The 19,027-nt window shown below is 32.8% G+C and overlaps 3 protein-coding genes across 4 annotated transcripts; all 3 read left to right on the plus strand.

The window, feature by feature from the left end:
• The first annotated feature begins 2,904 nt into the window (after nt 1–2,904).
• On the plus strand, nt 2,905–3,573 carry LOC114189582 (pathogenesis-related protein PR-4-like). Its single transcript, XM_028078186.1, has 2 exons — nt 2,905–3,179; nt 3,370–3,573. The coding sequence occupies exons 1-2, from the start codon at nt 2,922–2,924 to the stop codon at nt 3,538–3,540; spliced, it is 429 nt and encodes a 142-aa protein (XP_027933987.1). The 5' UTR covers nt 2,905–2,921; the 3' UTR covers nt 3,541–3,573.
• Nucleotides 3,574–9,599: 6,026 nt separating this feature from the next.
• LOC114191995 (E3 ubiquitin protein ligase DRIP2-like) lies at nt 9,600–14,769 on the plus strand. 2 transcript variants are annotated; one of them, XM_028081490.1, is made up of 7 exons: nt 9,600–10,165; nt 10,824–10,923; nt 11,698–11,980; nt 12,159–12,661; nt 12,746–12,796; nt 13,616–13,688; nt 14,368–14,769. In XM_028081490.1, the coding sequence occupies exons 1-7, from the start codon at nt 9,667–9,669 to the stop codon at nt 14,539–14,541; spliced, it is 1,683 nt and encodes a 560-aa protein (XP_027937291.1). In that variant the 5' UTR covers nt 9,600–9,666; the 3' UTR covers nt 14,542–14,769. The 2 variants fall into 2 exon arrangements, with proteins under 2 accessions (XP_027937291.1, XP_027937292.1); XM_028081491.1 differs by lacking the exon at nt 9,600–10,165 and adding an exon at nt 10,172–10,306.
• A 2,097-nt stretch (nt 14,770–16,866) lies between these two features.
• Nucleotides 16,867–18,797, plus strand: LOC114191876 (probable prefoldin subunit 4). The gene is made up of 3 exons (XM_028081321.1): nt 16,867–16,969; nt 17,065–17,175; nt 18,151–18,797. The coding sequence occupies exons 1-3, from the start codon at nt 16,961–16,963 to the stop codon at nt 18,409–18,411; spliced, it is 381 nt and encodes a 126-aa protein (XP_027937122.1). The 5' UTR covers nt 16,867–16,960; the 3' UTR covers nt 18,412–18,797.
• Nucleotides 18,798–19,027: the final 230 nt, after the last annotated feature.

The following is a 19,027-nucleotide window of genomic DNA, read 5'->3' on the forward strand; positions in this document are numbered from 1 at the left end:
CAACCATGCAACAAAATGGGTAAGCTAGAGCCAACACATATTCATCATACAGTCAAATATATTTTCATCATCTCATAACCATATAACAACCAAACATGTTATGACTCTTCATTCAATACACTACGACTCGACTCGACTCATCCGGATACGTATAACTTGGTCGAATTCAGCGGATGCTTGCACTTGTGGTGGATACCTCTGCTCGACCCTAAGCTGCTCGATCCTGAGCTATGTAATACAAGTGTTACGATGAATCAAATTTTCCCTCACCACAAGGTTAGCCCTTAATGAGTTTCAAGCCTCCTGCTACCCTCACCACAAGAGTCAGTCCGCTCTAGGTGAGACTAACTGGCTCCTTAGAGTGTCAGGATACAACCTTACCTTGAATCCTTACCTAATTATACAGATGGGGCACCACCATGGACACCCACTAACAGGGGCCATGGAATTACGTCCCGACCACTGAAGCGCAACCCTGAAAGTCCCACCTAGAGACCCCAAGAAATTATGCACTGACACGGAACAACGTACATAAACAACCAATAATTTATACATATGTTGCACACAAGATTTCAACCCAACACCCATAACAAGATTCCATTTCTCATATGTTGAATCGCTACCGTCTCGTTATTCCCAAACATGAGTAAAGTGTTTCTCCTCATAACATAACCATGCCCCTGGTTTACCAACCATCAAGATTTATTGTTACTCATACCAAACTTGCCACTCCAATATCATGAATCATCTCATACCATTATCATGTTCCCGTCACGTCAAAACTCACAACTCACCACTCGCCCGCCACACCATTTATACAGGCAATCCAGTTCATAAATTTAAAGATAAAACTCATACTAGCATGTTGTTCACTTTTTAAAATCCAAGAAACATCGAGACCAAACCATTTCTCACCCAGCATCTCGCTCAGGCAGAAAGGTCTCGCCCAGGCGAGGAGGACCCTCGCTCAGGCGAGCTCCCTTCGCCTAGGCGAGAGCTCGACTTCCAGCCTGGGAACCCTGCGCGCGTTCTCGCTTAGGCGAGACTCTCCTCGCTTAAGCAAGACGTTCGTTCGCCCAAAACGTGCAGTGGGTCGCCTGGGCGACCCTTCACGAAGAAACACTTAGGCGAGTCCCTATAACTCTCGCCTGGGCGAGACAGGTTCGCCTGGGCGAGTCTATCAGACTCTGCCACTGTTCCTCTCTGCCATCAACACAGTTTCATTTCCAGACAACAAATCAATTCACACCATACGTTCACAGTCACATATAAGCACGAAAATCATGAAACAACATCCAAGCAAGCATTTTTATACCGAACAAGAGGGTTCTAGCTTCCCTTACCTGGGAATAGCTAGCAAAAGACCCGACGCGCCCTTTATACCGAACACACGAGCACAACGACTAAATGAACGAACGTAAGAGCTGAAAAGATGGCTGAACAGAAGCACGATATGGTCACTAGGAACCCTAGCTGGGAAAAGAACGGAATGAGCAAAAGAAACAAGTATGGGCCTGCCACAACACTTACATGGAGTAGGAAACAACCTCGAACTAGCTCGAAGACGGCAGAACCCTAACCCTAGCAGAGCGTCACGTGAGAGCAAGGGGATGACGGCTGGTTCTTTTCTGAAAGTGAATGAAATGTGAAATTAGGGTAACACTAAGGGTTCTTATATCATGGGCCAGCCTTTAGGCCCACTGTTGCAGGGCAGCCCTTAGAATTAAGGACAGAGTTACGTAAACAGATTTTTTTTTAATGGGCCTTACATTAATTATTTCAACTTTTAATATAAAAATATGAAATTAATGTATATTAATTATTTCTTAATCACCACTACTCACATTTTCGAAAAAAATATAAACCAACATATAAAACAAAAATTGCAAGGGATAAAAGATAATAGCTAAAATTCAAAATGAATAGACTCGAGGTTATTTAGACGAGAGAGACAAAATCAGAGGTCTTTGACATATGGTTAAGATATCCCATGAACACATCTGGATAACACAACGCTACTCTGTTTGCGTCAATTCCTTTATTTATTCTAACGACAAGAAACGCGCCATTTGCGGCTACCTCAATTTTTGTCGCTCATCATTTTGTCCTATCTAAATCTACTGCTAATTGCATTATATAACAGTTCTAGGCGCATTGCTCTCTGCAAACTAAATTTGGAAAAGAAAAAAATTCACAATTAATTTTAAAATAACAATTATACAATAAAAATATTATATTTAAACAAGTCAATTAAAACAAGAATATGATAAAAAAATAAAATATTATTAAAAACAGTCGTATAGGAGTAGTGTTGTGTGAAATATAAAGAGCGTAAAAACATTAGAAAATTTATTATATATTAGAACTAGAGAGATATAATGCCATTTTTTTATATCATATATATATATATATATAAAAGGGCAATTTAAATAAATAAGTTTACGTTGAGAAACAAATAATCATCTAAAATATCTGTTAGACTAGTTTTTTTAGGGTACTAATATTTGGACACTCAACAATATTTTACACTCATCTAAAAAAGTTAATTTTTTTAATAAGCAAAATACTCTTAAAAGTGAGTTATCAATCAGTGCAAGTGGTGTAAAAAAAAACACATTTTCCGTCTCTTTATTCTATATTTTGTCTAGAATGATCAATATACCGCATTCACTTTGTAACCGAAATATTCCTTGCAAAAGTAAGAATATATGAGTGACGAACCACGTTAAATACTATATAAAGCATTGTAACGTAACTCCAACCTAACACGAGGAGACAAAATGAGTTTGGCAAAAGCTTTGATTTTCACTATATATAAATGATAGACGTGCCGGCCCAAAGAAGCTATAAATGCAGCAAATCTATTCACTCAACTGCAACGAAACTAGCTAGCCATAAAATTAATCAAGCTTAACATCATAATGATGACAAAGCTTACCCTATTCGTGTGGTCAATGGTTTGTGTAGTGGCTGTGGCCTCTGCTCAAAGTGCCGTTGTGGAGTCTACGTATCATTTATACCAACCGGAGCAGCATAACTGGGATTTGCTCGCAGTGAGTGCGTATTGCGCCACTTGGGACGCAAACCAGCCCCTCTCATGGCGAAGCAAATATGGATGGACAGCTTTCTGTGGACCTGTAGGGCCTCAAGGACAAGATTCTTGTGGCAAGTGCTTGAGGGTACGTAGATAGTTTCATATCGACTAGAGATAAGACTGTTTCATAATATATAATTACATCAGTGCAAACTTCATCTTACAAACCGATTTTACGATATATGCTTTCTTTCGTTATGCTTTAAGCAATAACATTCACATGCATGCATGCTTTTGCTTTTGATCGATGAAGAAATCACAGTAATACTTTATAGGTGACAAACACTCGAACAGGAGATGAGCAAATAGCTAGAATTGTGGATGAATGCCAAAACGGGGGTCTGGACTTGGACGTTAGTGTGTTCCAAACACTTGACTCCGACGGAAATGGGAATGCTGAGGGCCATCTTACCATTCACTACGAATTTGTCGACTGTGCTGACTAAACATGTCTTCGTATAATTCAGCAGAAGGGTTGCTTCTTATTAATTATGTTTAATGAGAAAAGTACAAGCATAATCATGATCAATAAGTTATTTTAGGTACTTACCGATTGCATTGCATGCGATTGGAAGAAAAAATGTTGTTGTTTTATTCCGTTTCATTTTTTACACAATAAAAATCTTAGTGGATTTTGCTAAAGTGTTTTTTTCTTTTTTTGTATGAATATTATTTTGATAAAAAAAAATTGATGAACTTCACAACACTTCTATAAATATGATTATAATAGATTAATTTCTTTTGTAACTAAAATAAAGTAATAAAATAATATTTTTATCTAAATTGATAGTTTAAGAAAATATTTGGTTAAATTATCATTTTTCTTTTCCTTTATGAGTTTGATATCAAAGTTTCAGTCAACGGATGGATATAAATAAAGTGTATATTGTTAACATTGATTTGCGAGTACGTGGATTTGGTTTGATTTGATATTCTAAAGTTAAAAATAAACCAGGAATTATATTTTGATAATTTTTAAGTATTTTATAAATATAGAGAAATCAGAAAATGAAAAATAAAAAGCCATTTAAAAAATATCATTTTAAATTGTAAAAAAAATTGTCAAAATTTACTTGTTAAAAAATTATTTTTCAATAAATAATTAATAGGAATTTATATTGTTTAGGTTGGTTTTTTTTTTGTAATTTGAGGTCCATTTAAAGTCAAATTTGTAAAAATGGGTTCGTTCAATGTTTTTTTGCAAGGTAGGATCAAGTTATTAGGGTGAATGACGACATTACAAATGATTTTTTGTACGAATCCCTCGTAGCCAATAAAGTAGACAAAATTGAAACAATTAGGAGTAGATTCATGACACGATTTCACTTAAAAAAAAAAGAAATTGGCAGGATGAAAGAAGACTTCACCTATAATTCGGGATGTCAACGGGGCGGGTAGGGTACGGGTAGTAGCTCTCCCGTACCCTACCCGCTGGATAAATATTTGTCCCGTACCCGTACCCATATCCGTCGGGTATCCGTTATGCGGGTACCCGCCTATTTTTTTCATATCTGCGGGTATCCATGGGTACCCGCGGGTATTTACAAAAATATTTAAAAGAATAAATATTTAACCATAATTAGTGCTTGGATCAACAAATCCACCTTCTCCTATTGATTCTTGAAAAGCAAACAAATAAAAAATCATTAACAATTTATATTGTAGTTTATTTTTGAATGAAATATTAAAGAAATTACTAACTTCATCAATGTCCATATCTTGCAATATTGTATAAAGTTTCATGTTGTCCAATTTTAATCTAGAAGAGCCTGAAAACATAAGAAGTTCATTAAAATTTTTTAACAATCACTTTATTAAAATATCTAAGTAAAAGTGTTAATTTCATTACCTGTTGATCCATAACTAGTCTTTGACACACATCAATGCCTCCACAGTATCTAGAAGTAATCTACTCTGATCTGGGATAAGAATCCGACCACCATTACTGAATGAAGACTCATAATGTTTTTTAGTAGTATATATATGAGGATATTTTTATGAATTAAAGTTTAGCGGGTACGGGTATCCACGGGTACGGATACTATGATACCCGTACCCACCCTGTTAGCATGCGGGTATCAAAAATATCCATACCCGCGGATAGCAGGTATCCATTTTTAATATTCGTTTCTTACTCGTTGCGGGTTTTATCCGCGGGTACGGATTTTTTTTACATTCCTACCTATAATATCGTGCAACTTAATTATGGACACATTTTACAAATTTGAATTCAAATATACTCCAAAATAAGAAAAAAAAAACTACTTTTTAGTGGTGTGTGTTTAATATATGTTAGATTTTTTTTTTAAATATAAGTTAAAATATAAAAATCGTACTTTGAAAGACACAACAGTAACAGTAACAGAGAATTTAAATTCTATATGTAGGTAGGTATAAACTCGAGCGCGTAATGTTCTTTCTTGACCGTCAATTGAGCTAATTTAGACTTTTTTAACTCTATATAATATACCAATCATGAAAATGTTGGTAAAACTCTTGAATCACTCTTACCAACCAAGAAGAATATCTTTGTTAATAAATATAATAAATCAAGACAATAAAAGTTGAGTTATTCATATGAAAACTTTAATTCAACATCTTATACATGACGAGATTTCTTGCAGCAACTGCCAGATAGTGGACTATGAATTTATCAGTGACACAATGTAGTGAGCCATGTAAATCGCAGAAGCTTACGTACGTCTAGGTGTATAAATAAAAACAAAATCAACCAGCAGTGTAAAAATTCTTATTTGAACAAATCAAAATGCTAATTTTCCCATTTTATCGTTGCGATCTTCTTTTAAATTTATTTGTATTTGTTTAGTATAAAACTTTTATTATATTATCGAATCTCAGCGATAATTTAGGGGATGCGTTTAACAAATAAATTTTAGGTAGATGTATATTATATTATCGTGCAATTGAGATAATTGCGTTAAAGACTGTGTAACGTGTATAGCATAAAACATTGTACAAGGCTGCATGTGGGTGTGATTGCGAAATCAATACACGGGTGTTGACAGGGAAACCTTGTGCGCAATAATGTGTATTGAACAGTGCAGTGTAGTGTCGATATTCGCCGCGTACAAGAAAAAGCAAGACAAATATATGAGCTTCATAAAATCATATTTTTTCTAGTCCAGACAGGAAATTTCCACGTAAAAAAACTTCATTCAGTTTCTTCCACATAATTTTCAAGGGAAACATTTGATTCAGACCATTGTAATATACGAGTTACCACATTCATTTTTCGATCTGATGACTGAATATTCCTTTGGAGACTATGTACAGCGTTGCAATGCAACTCCAATGTAATAATACGAGGAAACAATATATGAGTTTGCAAAAGCTGTGATTTTAACTATATATCATAGATGTGCCGGCCCCTATTAAACACAACATCTAATTACTTCAAAGTGTGCCATTCTGTGACTGTAGAAGCTGAAGGCAAAGCTTTCCCAATGCATGAAGTAAGTCATATGAAATTGTACGTGTTTATTTGGTTTGACTTTTCATGAACTAAAAGTCGTACATGGATTAAATTTACCCTAATAAAGTAATTTTTATTAATTAATATATAATATTTACTTGAGAGAGTCGAACAGGGACAAAATTGAGGTGAGGCGGCGAGAACTTGAGAGTGGGCTTATTCATTGGATGTCCCAACCATTTTGTTTTGTTTTGTCGTGATATATGTATATAGACAGACCAATGATGCATGATGACTCTGACCTATGTTGTACCGGTATCATTCTCATCTTATCATTAAGAGCCTTACTTTGTTTTTTGTAATCAATTTCTGCTCTTGCCACAAACGATTTTTAGTAAACAAAATATTATATCATTCACAAACAGACAACAGACCAAATTGGCCTTTTTTGCTGTTTTTTTGTTTTTTGTTTTCCTTTTCATTACCCAGTCCCCATTCAGCTCCTAAAACAACGTGGTTGGACAAAACAAGAGTAAATCGATGAGTTGAGGAGTGAAATAGGGTAACGTTTTCTTGTTTTCTGGTTGCTAGACGGCAAGGAGCAAAGGATCATTTTTCACGCATTTTATTTGATAAGATAATGATATTATGATTTTTATTTTTTTACTTCTATTTTTTATATTTTAATGTGTTTTAATATCAATCATTGATTAATATATCACCATTTTTTATTTTAAAAATTAATAGTTCACACGTTAAAAAGTAAAAAATGAGAATTAGAAAATAATTTTTCTATTTTATAGGACGTTGTTCTAAGGTTTTCTGTATTAATTTTTAAACAAAATTTTGTCAAATTATAAATAATGAGGGTATGATTTTTTAAAGATCAGAATGTTAAAGACTTTACTTTCCATTAAGACTTTGTTATTTTTCTTATTTCCGTACATTCATTTCTTAAAAATAGTTTTGGAAAATATTATAATTATAGATAAATTTAATGATATGGATTAATTAATTTTAATTATTTTTCATAAATATAAATTCCTTATTAATGGGAGAAGTATATCTATTTAGATATAAATAGTATAAAAAGCTAAAAAATCAACTGTGATTTATAATATATTATTTTACTATTTAATAAAAAAATTCAGAATTTCTTTCAATGAATATTGGATACGTGTTTGTGTTTAGAGGCTTTGGCTTTTTTTTTCGTAAAGAAGTAAACGTGTTTGGGTAGATTTGCTGCACCTTCTTCTCTGAGTGCATTAAATGTTTGGAAAATTACTTAACAACCACATGTTGCTTACTTACTGTGTCTATCTTTTAATACTAAATGTTAATAAATGCTCAAAATAACAATTTTTGTATTATTCAAACAAAGATAATATTTATAATATTTTTTATGTACCCTTGTATATATTTTACGGAAAAAAACAATAATTTCCATTAACGATTACTGAATATTAAAACTCATATTTTTATACCAGTACAAAATAAACTTTAAAATATAACCCATCTCATTTATTTAATAATTCAAGTAAAACAAAATGATTTTAAAAAAAGAAATAGCCCTTCAAAGTTGCCTCAAGCTGATTGTATAATGTGACAGATCTCAAGGTTTCGATATATCACTGTTTAATAACTTCACCTAAAATACGAAAAATTAAATAGTTTTGTTATTAAACTGTTTGATATTATCCTTTGGATTATATATACCAAAATTTATTTTAGGCATTTGCCTTATGTATGTTTTTTAATTATATATATAACATTAATTAAAATAAAGTAGTATTGTTAATTAAAACATTTATTTACATGAGAAATATATAATTTAATTATTTTATAAAAAAATTAACATTTAGATTGATTGATTTCATATCATTTAAAAATTTATCATGTGTGAAAGTTTAAGATTTGAAGACTGCTAATTTCATTCCATACATAATTATATGTTTCTGATGCAATAAAGGGTATTTAAAAGATTTAATTTTTTTTCTCTGATAAATGAAGTTAGTCTAATAACGGAAACATTATACTCTTTTATTAAATAATTTAGTTGAATTGATTCAATAGTGCTATTGTAAATCTCTCATTATCCTTGAACCCTTCAAAAAAAAAAAAACATTACACCTTTTTTATAAACTTATGTCATACCTAGTAAAAGGACAAGTTTCACCAATATTAGCAGTAATTAATTGGTAAAAATAAATAAAGAAGTTTTTATAGTACTTTGGATTCCATTAACTTAAGATTGTTGAACTATTGAATCTTAATAGCTTAGTTTAGCTAATCCCTCTGCTTTTAGAATTTGGACAGTTTAGTCTTACCAATATTTTCCTTCTTACTAGGATATTAAATTTTTCCAAATTATTTTTCTTACGCTTCAAACTCTCCTCAGTTACCAGACAACGAGTGACTATTATTTTTCTTATCTTAATATCTACTCTCACATAAAATTACATAACTTTAAAACAAATTCATAATTCAAATTAAATGATAAAATGGACTTATTGAACTTTCAAGATAAAGATATATAATTGGTTAATAATATTTTGAAACAAGAAAGTTCAATAATTTAATTTAAATAAACTAAAATATAATTAAGTGAAAAAATAAATTGGTTAACTTTATGGGGTGAAATAGGTTAAGTACGCATACGCTACGTGATTTATTAGTGAGACGCTGCATAGATAGGATCTAGCACCCATAAGTCAACTTCCCTGTTAGAGATTCTTAGACATCAATGTTTGTTCCATTAAGTAGCGTTACACACACACACACATCTCAACGAGACCTTAGTTACTACATCTGATAAATGCATAAGTGGAAAACAAAATTAGTGGTAATGTTAATTAATGAGTATTGAGGCATAAAATTTAATTTTGTTTACGTAATTTAAGAGGAGGAGGAAAGTCACAGGGGTGTCAGAACTTGGGAAAAAACATAATAAGTTTTGTATGTGTGTTTGGGTGATGTTGGTAACAGAAAATTTTGCTATTTTGGGGGAAATGGTAACCAGAAAGGGAGAAGATAGGATGAAAAAAACGAGGAGGTTGGGATAAACAGTTAAGGAATAGTGATACATGGTATTACCAAAGTAAACAGTAATAATCTGGGAGAGTTGAAGTCAAATATGTGAATGACACACAAACACACGCACGGCACAAGAAGCGTTGGTTTGTTAGTAGTGTGTGTGTGTGTATGGCGTGTGTATTGCTTTGCTTCTTCTTCTCTTTCTCTTCATGCTCTCTTTTCTTTGTCTCGGTCTAACACCAACAACACCCAAACCCAACAACGACAACAACATTGGACGGTGCCCGGTTCATCTTTACGTAGTTTTTCTGCCGAAAATCGAACCCCATCTGGGGATTTGGCCCCCAAAAGCCGCCACCTGAATTCCCTCCCCAGATCCATATCGGTTCCACGTCGAATCCAACAGGGACAGAACCACCGTGGTGTGGTGTGGTTCACTTGGCAGGATTGGAATGCAAAGTTAATTAATTTATTCGTTATCGTAGCGATGGTGTCCAGCCAGGTGGTGAAAGTGAAGAGAGATACGCTACGACCATGCATGACATGCCCTCTCTGCCATAACTTCTACAAAGATGCCACCACCATCTCTCTCTGCCTCCACACCTGTTCGTCTCTCTTACCCTTCGATTTCTGTGCACTTTCTGATTTCTATGCTGCTCTTGAAAAAATTTACCCGGATTCTGACGTTGCTCCAGTTTACCTACCCCGCAATCTGCAATGCATTGCTCTTTGTTTAATCCCTCTGGGTTCTTACTCATCCTTGTCCTTGCTCTCTAATTTATATCTAATTGGCTGGATTTTCATGATTTGGGTTTTCAATGCGCTTGCTTGATACTTGTGATTGGTGATTTCGGTGATCTGGTTTCCTACGACACTTTCGTCTTAGATTACTGCTATTGCGTGAAGAGAACGTTAAATAATTGTTTTGTGGCTTCGGTAGAGCAATAAGATTGACATGATAGCTGGGCTTACATGGTTTACTTTTCTGTTTGTGGTTTTTCGGTTGTTTGCATTTCTATGATTTCACGGGTAAGGAATGGAATCATCCTAATTGTGTTTTGAGGTGGCGTACTGTTGTGAAGCTTTTTTAGGATGCAGTGGACTTTCATGATATGTTTGTTTGGTAATTCGAGCAGCGTGTGATGTTAATGACATTCCTGAATCACACACTTACATCTTCTTGCTTGCACATGTTTTGAGTTCATTTGTCGACACTTTCGAGGATCTTCTCTGCAATTCACTGAAGTATCATTCGAACACCAGTTTGCAGGAAGTGCATATATGATAAACTATCGGATGAGGAGATGGATTGCTGTCCTGTGTGCAACATTGATTTAGGCTGTCTTCCGGTTGAAAAGCTCAGGTCGGTTGCTCTTTGTTTGCCAACTTAATTTTGCATTTTTTGCAATTTATGAATTCTTTTGAACTGAACTGAACTAACATGCTGCTGGAATTTCTCGTTGGAAATGGATTAATATCTGCAACGTTGTTTATTCTGTTGCGTCTTCTCTTCACTTCGTTGTTAGTATTTGTTGTTTGCTTGTACATGAGAATATTTACTAATGCTCATGATCAATCTCTTCCTTTTTCTTTCTTGGTATAAAACCTGTTTGTCTGGTGTGAGCGAATGAAGGTTGTGGTCTTGAATATCTTTCACTGTGTAATGCAAAATTTCATCACTGAATATTCTCTTTCTTTAAGTTGGATTTATACTTTTCTCTTCCCTACTTGCAGAAATGTTAATCACAACATATAAGTTGCATCTGTGTTGAATTTTTTCACTGATAAGTCAGATACATAGTTCTGAACATCTATCATATTATAGAGGGCACCCTTCTTCCTAAGTCTGAAAGACTACTAATAGCTTAACATTTTCAACCGAGATTGAATCTTGTATGTGAATTTCATTTGCAGCTTGTGATTTTTGATGAAGACTGATATTTTTATATAATGGATCTTCAATATGAAACTCAGAGTGACGTCTTCTCCATCTTCAAGTATATTATATTTGAATGAGAGTTATACTTAGAGGCTGCATGAATAAATTGTTTTTGTAGATTTATATAAAAAAAACGCAGTTTAGTAAATTTGTTGGATGTTTGCGAAATAATCAAGGATTCCTATTGATTATATACAGGCCAGATCATAATTTGCAAGATATAAGGTCAAAAGTATTCCCGTTTAAGAGAAAAAAGATCAAGGCCCAAGAAGTTTTGTCTTCAATATCACTGCCAACTAAAAGGAAGGAAAGATCACTTTCATCATTGGTAGTCAGTGCTCCCAAAGTTTCAATGCAACCCGGCTTTACAGGAAAGAGAACTAAAACCAGTACAAGAAAAGCTGCTGCTGCTTTACGTGGATGCAGTTTTCTTCTTGAAGAATCCATAAAGAAGGAAGAAACAAATGGTGAAGATAATATGGTAAGCTCAATTTTATGGGGCAACAGGACTTGGTGTTAATTTTTCTTTATGTGTTTGTACTTTTTCTGGTTTTTATGTGACATTAATTAAGCCTTAGTTTTAAGTAATAATGGTCATGTAAGTCATGCACAATGTGATAATGGTCATGTATAATCATTGGTTCCCTATATGGTTGTAGGATCCTTCCATGGCTGAGCCTTCTAAAAAGCACAAGCCTAATGAAAATAAAGAGAACAGTGTGGAACATGCAGAAGGGAAGGTTGATCTCTGGACACCACTGAACTGTCTTGTTGAAGCTGCCAACCGAACAAAGTCCTCCAGGTCAAATTCACAAGCAATTCCTCCTGCCAAATTAGAGTCCCCAGTTACTCCTCATGCTGGTCAAAATATACCTGAAATTACAACCAAAACAGACCAACCTGTTTCTGTCCACAGTGAACTAAACATTCCAAAATCCAAAAATAAGGATACTGGACATAAAACAATATTTGTGGATGACAAGGATGCAAACAGCTTGCCTTCGGGACCAGTGAAGAGAAGAAGGTTGCGTCCTGCTGGTCAGAAAAGAGTTGCAGCATCTGAAATGTCTGCCTCATCCCCAGCTCCACTAAATGCAACAGGGAGCAAGTGCAACAGAAAAAACAGTCCTATCTGGTTTTCATTAGTTGCTTCAGAGGACCAGTAAGTCTTTTTGTATACAACAATCATAGTACTAACAAAATGTTGAGCTTCTGTTGTCATTAAAGAATTGATGTTATTATTCAGGAAAGGAGATGTTCCCTTGCCACAGATCTCAGCATGTTATTTGAGAATAAAGTAATTATTCTGATCTCATTGCTAATCTGTTTGTATAATTACTTTATTTATTTTGAATTAGAAGTTTTTCTTTGGTTATGACTATGACTTTCGCCTGTGGATAACTGCTTCTCATTTTGGTGTCATAATTAAGCTAGCAAAGAATAATAAGATATAAAAAAGCGCGTTTGTTTATATACGCTCTATCATGAGTTCTCAAACTCTTAAGGATTATATTGGAACTCAAGAGAAAAATATGTTACTGCATTTAGATATGACTGACAGATGTTCAGGCAAACACTTCATCTAGTATTGAAAGAAAGTTCAGAATGCAAATAGTGAAAAGTTAACCTTCCAAATTTTATAACTTAGTTTTAGACTTACTCTTTCCTTAGAACAACCATAGATTAAAAAATCAGCAAATTAGTGATCATTGTCTTACAGCTTGTTTGGTTTCACTTCCCACAGGCTAGCGCACATAAGGAACTAGGAAATCCAAAGCTAATGTGTATAGCTTTCTCCCTTTTTGTGGGAATTAAGCGTGAGTCTTTTGTGACGCAAAACCAGACAAGCTATAAGTCATATGTCGATTTCATTTTGCTGTGCTATTCTAGGTAGCAGATGCACAGATTAGTGATTATTGTTTGAATCACAGTTTTCGCGAAGAGAAACTCAGCTTCCATTTGAATAATTTGAAATGCGTTGATTTTTCTGGCTTTCATTTTATTGTTGCTTTATCTCTTTCTTTTTCTGCTAATTTTCTTAAATGCATTCCCTTTGTTTATGATAAGAATTTATATGTGATGATTATGTAATTCTTTATTCCTGACCTCATGACAGGGATGGTAATGTGCCCGTCTCATTTATTCAGAAGTACCTTGTGAAGAAACTTAATCTTTCCAGTGAAGCAGAGGTGAGTAAATTATCATCACTATTTAAGAACAAGGAATTGCTGGCACGTTCTCTATCTCCTCCTTTCTGTTTTTTTTTTCTTCTGGAATTAGTTTTGGTTCAAGGATTCTAAAAACTTGTGGTCCTGAATCGTTTTCTGAATAAGGTGTGTCTTTATTGTTGTTTGCGAGAAACTATAGGAAACCAAGAACATAGTGCTGCCTTGTGGAGAATTTTACTAAACTTTGTATGCTTTAGGTAATAGAAGCAGTAAATATTACAAATGCAGAACTACTGACACGACCCCATGCAACCACAGAATTTGCTGAAGATTTTGGAAACAAATTTCCTGTGTCGAAGTTCTAACACCAAGTCACCAATTAGGCACTAAGAACTGATTTAACATTGATGATACTGAAAATAGGACAATACCTGAATTTCGCTTATATTGGTCTCAAATTTTGTTGTCTCTGGTGCATCCCTGTCCCTAAGGTCCCAAGGATATTTAATAGTTGCATCATATATAGCTGTAGATAGAACTTTGCATGTTTTGCATGTTATGAACTTTCAGTTGCCATAAGATTTGAAGTTATTTGGACGTAAATTACGATTTAACAAGTGTTGATTTCAGAGAAAAAGAAATAATTGAAGTTTTACATAAGCAAAATTTGGGCAGTGGTAAGTGTTTGTAATTTGCACAGGTGGAAATAATGTGCCGGGGTCAAGCAGTTCTTCCATCATTACAACTGCATACTTTGGTAGATCTATGGTTCCGGACAGCCTCAACCTCGAAAAGGATACCGGCATCAGTGGGGTCTTCAGCCAAAGATTTTGTGATGGTTTTATCGTATTGTCGAAAGACATTGCCCCCTTGAACATGTTCCCTGTTCTATCTATATATATCATTTTCACGCGGTACTTTTACATACACACATTCAACTGTTTTGATACCGTTGTCTCCGACATTACTGCCTAGAGATTTGTTCATTTAGACGAGGAATCTGTGTGATTTTGTTTTGCTAGTGACTGAGTATGTGCAGCCACCAATTTTATTACTTCCCTTCCATTTGCTGTTATTCTTTGGATAATCGAACATTTTGTCAGATCATGTCTTCCCTTTGGTAAGAATCGTATCAGACTTCAACTACGTTAGTGTTTTTTACTTGAGTAATGGTGTTTTTAATATTATGCATTTAAGGTCTATGGTTCTCTGAGAATGGAAAGCAACTCAGGGATTTGATTAGGAGACAAAAATGAGAAAGGAAGAACCGTGAATAATAGTAAAAAAGCAAATAAGTAAAATACAAATATAGAATTGAAAATATACTTTTCTGTTAACCGCTTTGAATTTCTTTTAGAAAGTTGTTGATTTTATTAAGACGATATCTATTCCATCGATTAAAAAAAAATCAAATTATAATATACGAGTAAGTTTAAATTTCATTTTAAGACTATTTTATAACTTTGAGTTAAATTTAAATTATTTTACTTCAATGTGCTATGAGAGTCAATCCAAAATCTAAGTGGAGTATATTCAATTTATATTACTTGATATCGAATTTTCTTTCATTATCATGCTTTATATTTTTGGTGTAAAGTGATATATCGAAGATTTTATATCAACTATAAATATGAATAAAAATTTCACTTTACTAAATCAATTATGTAAAATCAAGGAATTTAGATTCTCTAAAGATTTTTATGTACCGTTTTTTAAATGTGCTTTTAAAATATTTGGTCATTAATTTTAAAGTTTTAAAATATCTTAATAAAAAATTTAGAATACTAATATAATATAATTTTAATATTTATTATATGACATCACAAAAAATCAGAAGAAGATCGAGTTATACTTAAAATTAAAATTCAAAACCTTAATAATATCAATGGCTTTAACTTCACTTTTATAAATAAAGGCTTTTGGTTTCTTTCATTAAATATAATTTATCTCTCAAATTTAATTTAATTTGAAAGTTATGTGACTAAATATTATCATATGATGTTAGGAACAAGGCAATAAGACAATAAAGAAAAGAATAAAGGAAAAAAAAAATAACACAAGAAGATTTTAATGTGGTTTGGCATATTTTAATGTGTATGTATAGTTCATGACTACATTAGAAATATTTTTTATTTCTAGTGTGTTCTACTTTCTCATTTTTATCTCTAGTCAATGTGAGACTTAGATTTACACTTGAATTCCTGATATATAAAAGCATGCTGACATGATTAGACTTTATTCACAAAAGTGAACTTAGAAATTAAAAAAAAAAAAAAACATTCCTTTCCCATTCTCAATCATTAAACACTTCAAAACTCCAACTTATGTTCAAGAAAAAAATATTGAGTCTGGTCTAAAATTTTATATATATATATATATTCAAACACAGTATCATTGATTTTCATAAATTTTCTTTTTATTTCTTTTTAAATCTCATAATTTTTTTCTTTATTTCTTTAATCCAAATAATCGAACTTTCACCTTTTTTTTAAACATACTTAAATTCACTATTAAAAAGTAAGACAAAGTTAACAATTTATCATATCTCAATCCCTTATTTCGGTTCAAAAGAATTGATTCTCATTAACTACTTAGTATTACATGAGAAAAAAAAAGTTATCTTTTATAATTTTCTAAAGTAAAGTGCGATCATTTTAAATGTCCAATAGCATTTAAAATAAATTTTAAAATTCCTTCTTTCACAAATTATATGTAGTGAAACTTCAAAGTGTAAAGTGTATATGTGATTAATTTAGATTTAAAACAATATTTGAAGTCAATCTACTACACATCACCGATAAGTATAGTTTTATTATTATTTTAGATTTAAAATGTTTTCCTTTTCTTTACTTTATTTTTTCTTAAAGTTTATAAAATAAAATTTTGCCGTTTCATATATAAATTATACTTTTAAAACAAAAAATATATAAAAACAATTTTTTGGCATGCCTCTTCGTTTTGAATCCAAGAAATCCTATTACTTCAATCGCTCCCAAGGTCAACATATTATTTTCAAAAATCATTTAATAATAATTTAAATTATTATATTTGTAAATAATATATATATATATATATATATTAATAATAAATTATTATTGTTATTATTTTAATTCAAATACAATATATAACATGAATCAATTTTTATATACTATAAATTTTATTTTATTATTAAATGTTAAATTTTGTTATAGCACCGGTACAAATATTAGTCCTGTTAACATTACAAGGGGAGTCATTAGTCATCCTTGTATTGTTGTCGGATCAGAAACCCTAATTTGAATTCGAATCACAAAATGCAGCAGGTAATGGAAAACCATGATAACTCTTCAGATTGCACTTTGCTATTTCCTCGGCTTCATGTTAAAGCTGATCGTTTTTGTTTTTTTAATCCGAAAAGGGGGGTGGATCTGAGACGGAAGTGACATGGGAGGACCAACAGAACATCAACAAATTTGGAAGGTTGAATAATCGCTTTCACGAGCTTGAAGATGAAATCAAAATCGCTAAGGTATTCTATGCAACTCTTTAATTCGTGTTCAGTTTCTACTATCAGCCCTTTCTGTTTAGTAGTGTTTGTGCAGAGCATTTTATTTACTTTTTTGGTTATATTTATCGAAATCCCTCTATGCTTAAGATTTAGAACTTATGACGACCCCCAAGTGTTAATGTAATGAATTTCATTTTGCAAACTGAGTTTACTAGATCAACCTTGATATTGTTACCAATTGAAACATGAGTTAAAGCCAAATGTTGGTGTGTAAACCTACTTTTGAGGGAAACCGAACATCATCGAATTGAGTTTACTGGGACACATGTGAATTGAAGGTGGCAAAAGGGTATTCCAAACGTCTTGAACTACTTCATGTAAATACTGATACTTTTTTTAGCTTTTCATTAATATATCTATCCTTGGGTGGATGCCTTTGGTAGAGTGGATAGACGCCTTTGGTAGAGACAGGACGTAAGTGAATAATTTCTTTGTATCAATACCAAAAATTTCCCTGGATCCGTGTGAACTATGTTAGGATAGTAATGTTAAGATTCTTGCCAACACTCTATGGCAGCGGACTAGAAAGAACATAGATACTGTGTGAAGTTAAGAAAATTGACTCCCAATTCTAAAATGAATTAGAGAAAAGATAGAAGACAATTACATGATTATATCCTGCAAAAAAAGAGTATGTGGACTAACTAATTCTAATTTTGCTTGAGTAACCTACTAAAGTAACATCCTTAACACACTCGCACAAAAGGTTTAAATTTCAGTTTTATTAATTTGTTTTCTCTACTCTCTGTTTCAATATATTTAAACACATGCACAACGGCATAATGAAATTTAGTTGTTGTCTTGTTGGTGAAGTGTCTGTTCTGCCAGTCGTGCTGTGAATTTAATTTCACTGCCATCCAAGCATTTTGCTATGGTAAATTTATTTGGCTTCTTTTTTCATAGTATGATGCAAATACAGCAAGGTATTTTTTATAGGAATCAAATGATAATTTGGAGGATGCAAGCAACGAGTTGATTCTCACAGATGAAGAGGTGGTTCGGTTTCAAATAGGGGAGGTTTTTGCTCATGTGCCAAAGGATGAAGTTGAGAGCAGGATTGAACAGATGAAAGAGGTGACGAGTCAAAAATTAGAAAAACTTGAAGAGGAGAAAGAATCTGTACTTGCTCAGATGGCTGAACTGAAGAAAATTTTGTATGCAAAGTTCAATGACTCGATCAACCTTGAGGAGGATTAGGTACTTACTTCTTGTTGATAGATATCTACTTGGTTACTTTTTTGTTAATATGACCTATTGGACCTCTGGAATTTGAATCATTTTGTCTCTTTCAATTTTAGAATGTTTGTTGTCTTGCTTGAACCTCTTTCAATAGTTGGCCTAGGTTTCTGCTTTATTTGGCTTCTTGAATTTCATGTTCCCTTAAACTATCCTCAAGGGGAGGAGGGGTGTGTAAAATCTGCTCTCTTATTGAGGTCATCGAGTACGTGAATTAACTAGCGGAAGGGTGTCCTAGTTTAGCTAATAGTTTTGAGATTAAGTTCGAAGTAATACAGTTGTAATGAGTTTTTGGAGTCAAACTCGAGTAATGAAAGATGATTCTATGAAAAAAAGAGAGGATAAAATACATGTGTAATCTGTTTAAAATTTTGTGAAGTTTGATTTTAGATTCTCTCAACTATTTCTGAAAAACAGTATTGTTAGTATTCTGAACCATTATTTGAAGTACTTTATTTCTTTGTAGAGGGTTATCTAAATATTTTGTGGACTAAAAGTGGTGCTTTTTAACATTGGAAAGACCAAGAAGGAATAATATATTTAGAGAGACCAAAACTTACCTTTAAAATTTAGGAAA

Source organism: Vigna unguiculata, chromosome 7 (assembly GCF_004118075.2).
Source record: "Vigna unguiculata cultivar IT97K-499-35 chromosome 7, ASM411807v1, whole genome shotgun sequence".
NCBI lineage: Eukaryota > Viridiplantae > Streptophyta > Magnoliopsida > Fabales > Fabaceae > Vigna > Vigna unguiculata.

Excerpts from the sequence above, each read along its gene's own strand:
- LOC114191995 (XM_028081490.1), top strand. The coding sequence starts at position 9,667 with ATGACACACAAACACACGCACGGCACAAGAAGCGTTGGTTTGTTAGTA. Across the intron at positions 12,797-13,615 it reads GCATGTTATTTGAGAATAAA|GGATGGTAATGTGCCCGTCT; the intron begins GTAATTATTCTG and ends ACCTCATGACAG. Across the intron at positions 13,689-14,367 it reads ATCTTTCCAGTGAAGCAGAG|GTGGAAATAATGTGCCGGGG; the intron begins GTGAGTAAATTA and ends TAATTTGCACAG.
- LOC114191876 (XM_028081321.1), top strand. Across the intron at positions 17,176-18,150 it reads ATGAAATCAAAATCGCTAAG|GAATCAAATGATAATTTGGA; the intron begins GTATTCTATGCA and ends TATTTTTTATAG.
- LOC114189582 (XM_028078186.1), top strand. The coding sequence starts at position 2,922 with ATGATGACAAAGCTTACCCTATTCGTGTGGTCAATGGTTTGTGTAGTG. Across the intron at positions 3,180-3,369 it reads CTTGTGGCAAGTGCTTGAGG|GTGACAAACACTCGAACAGG; the intron begins GTACGTAGATAG and ends AATACTTTATAG.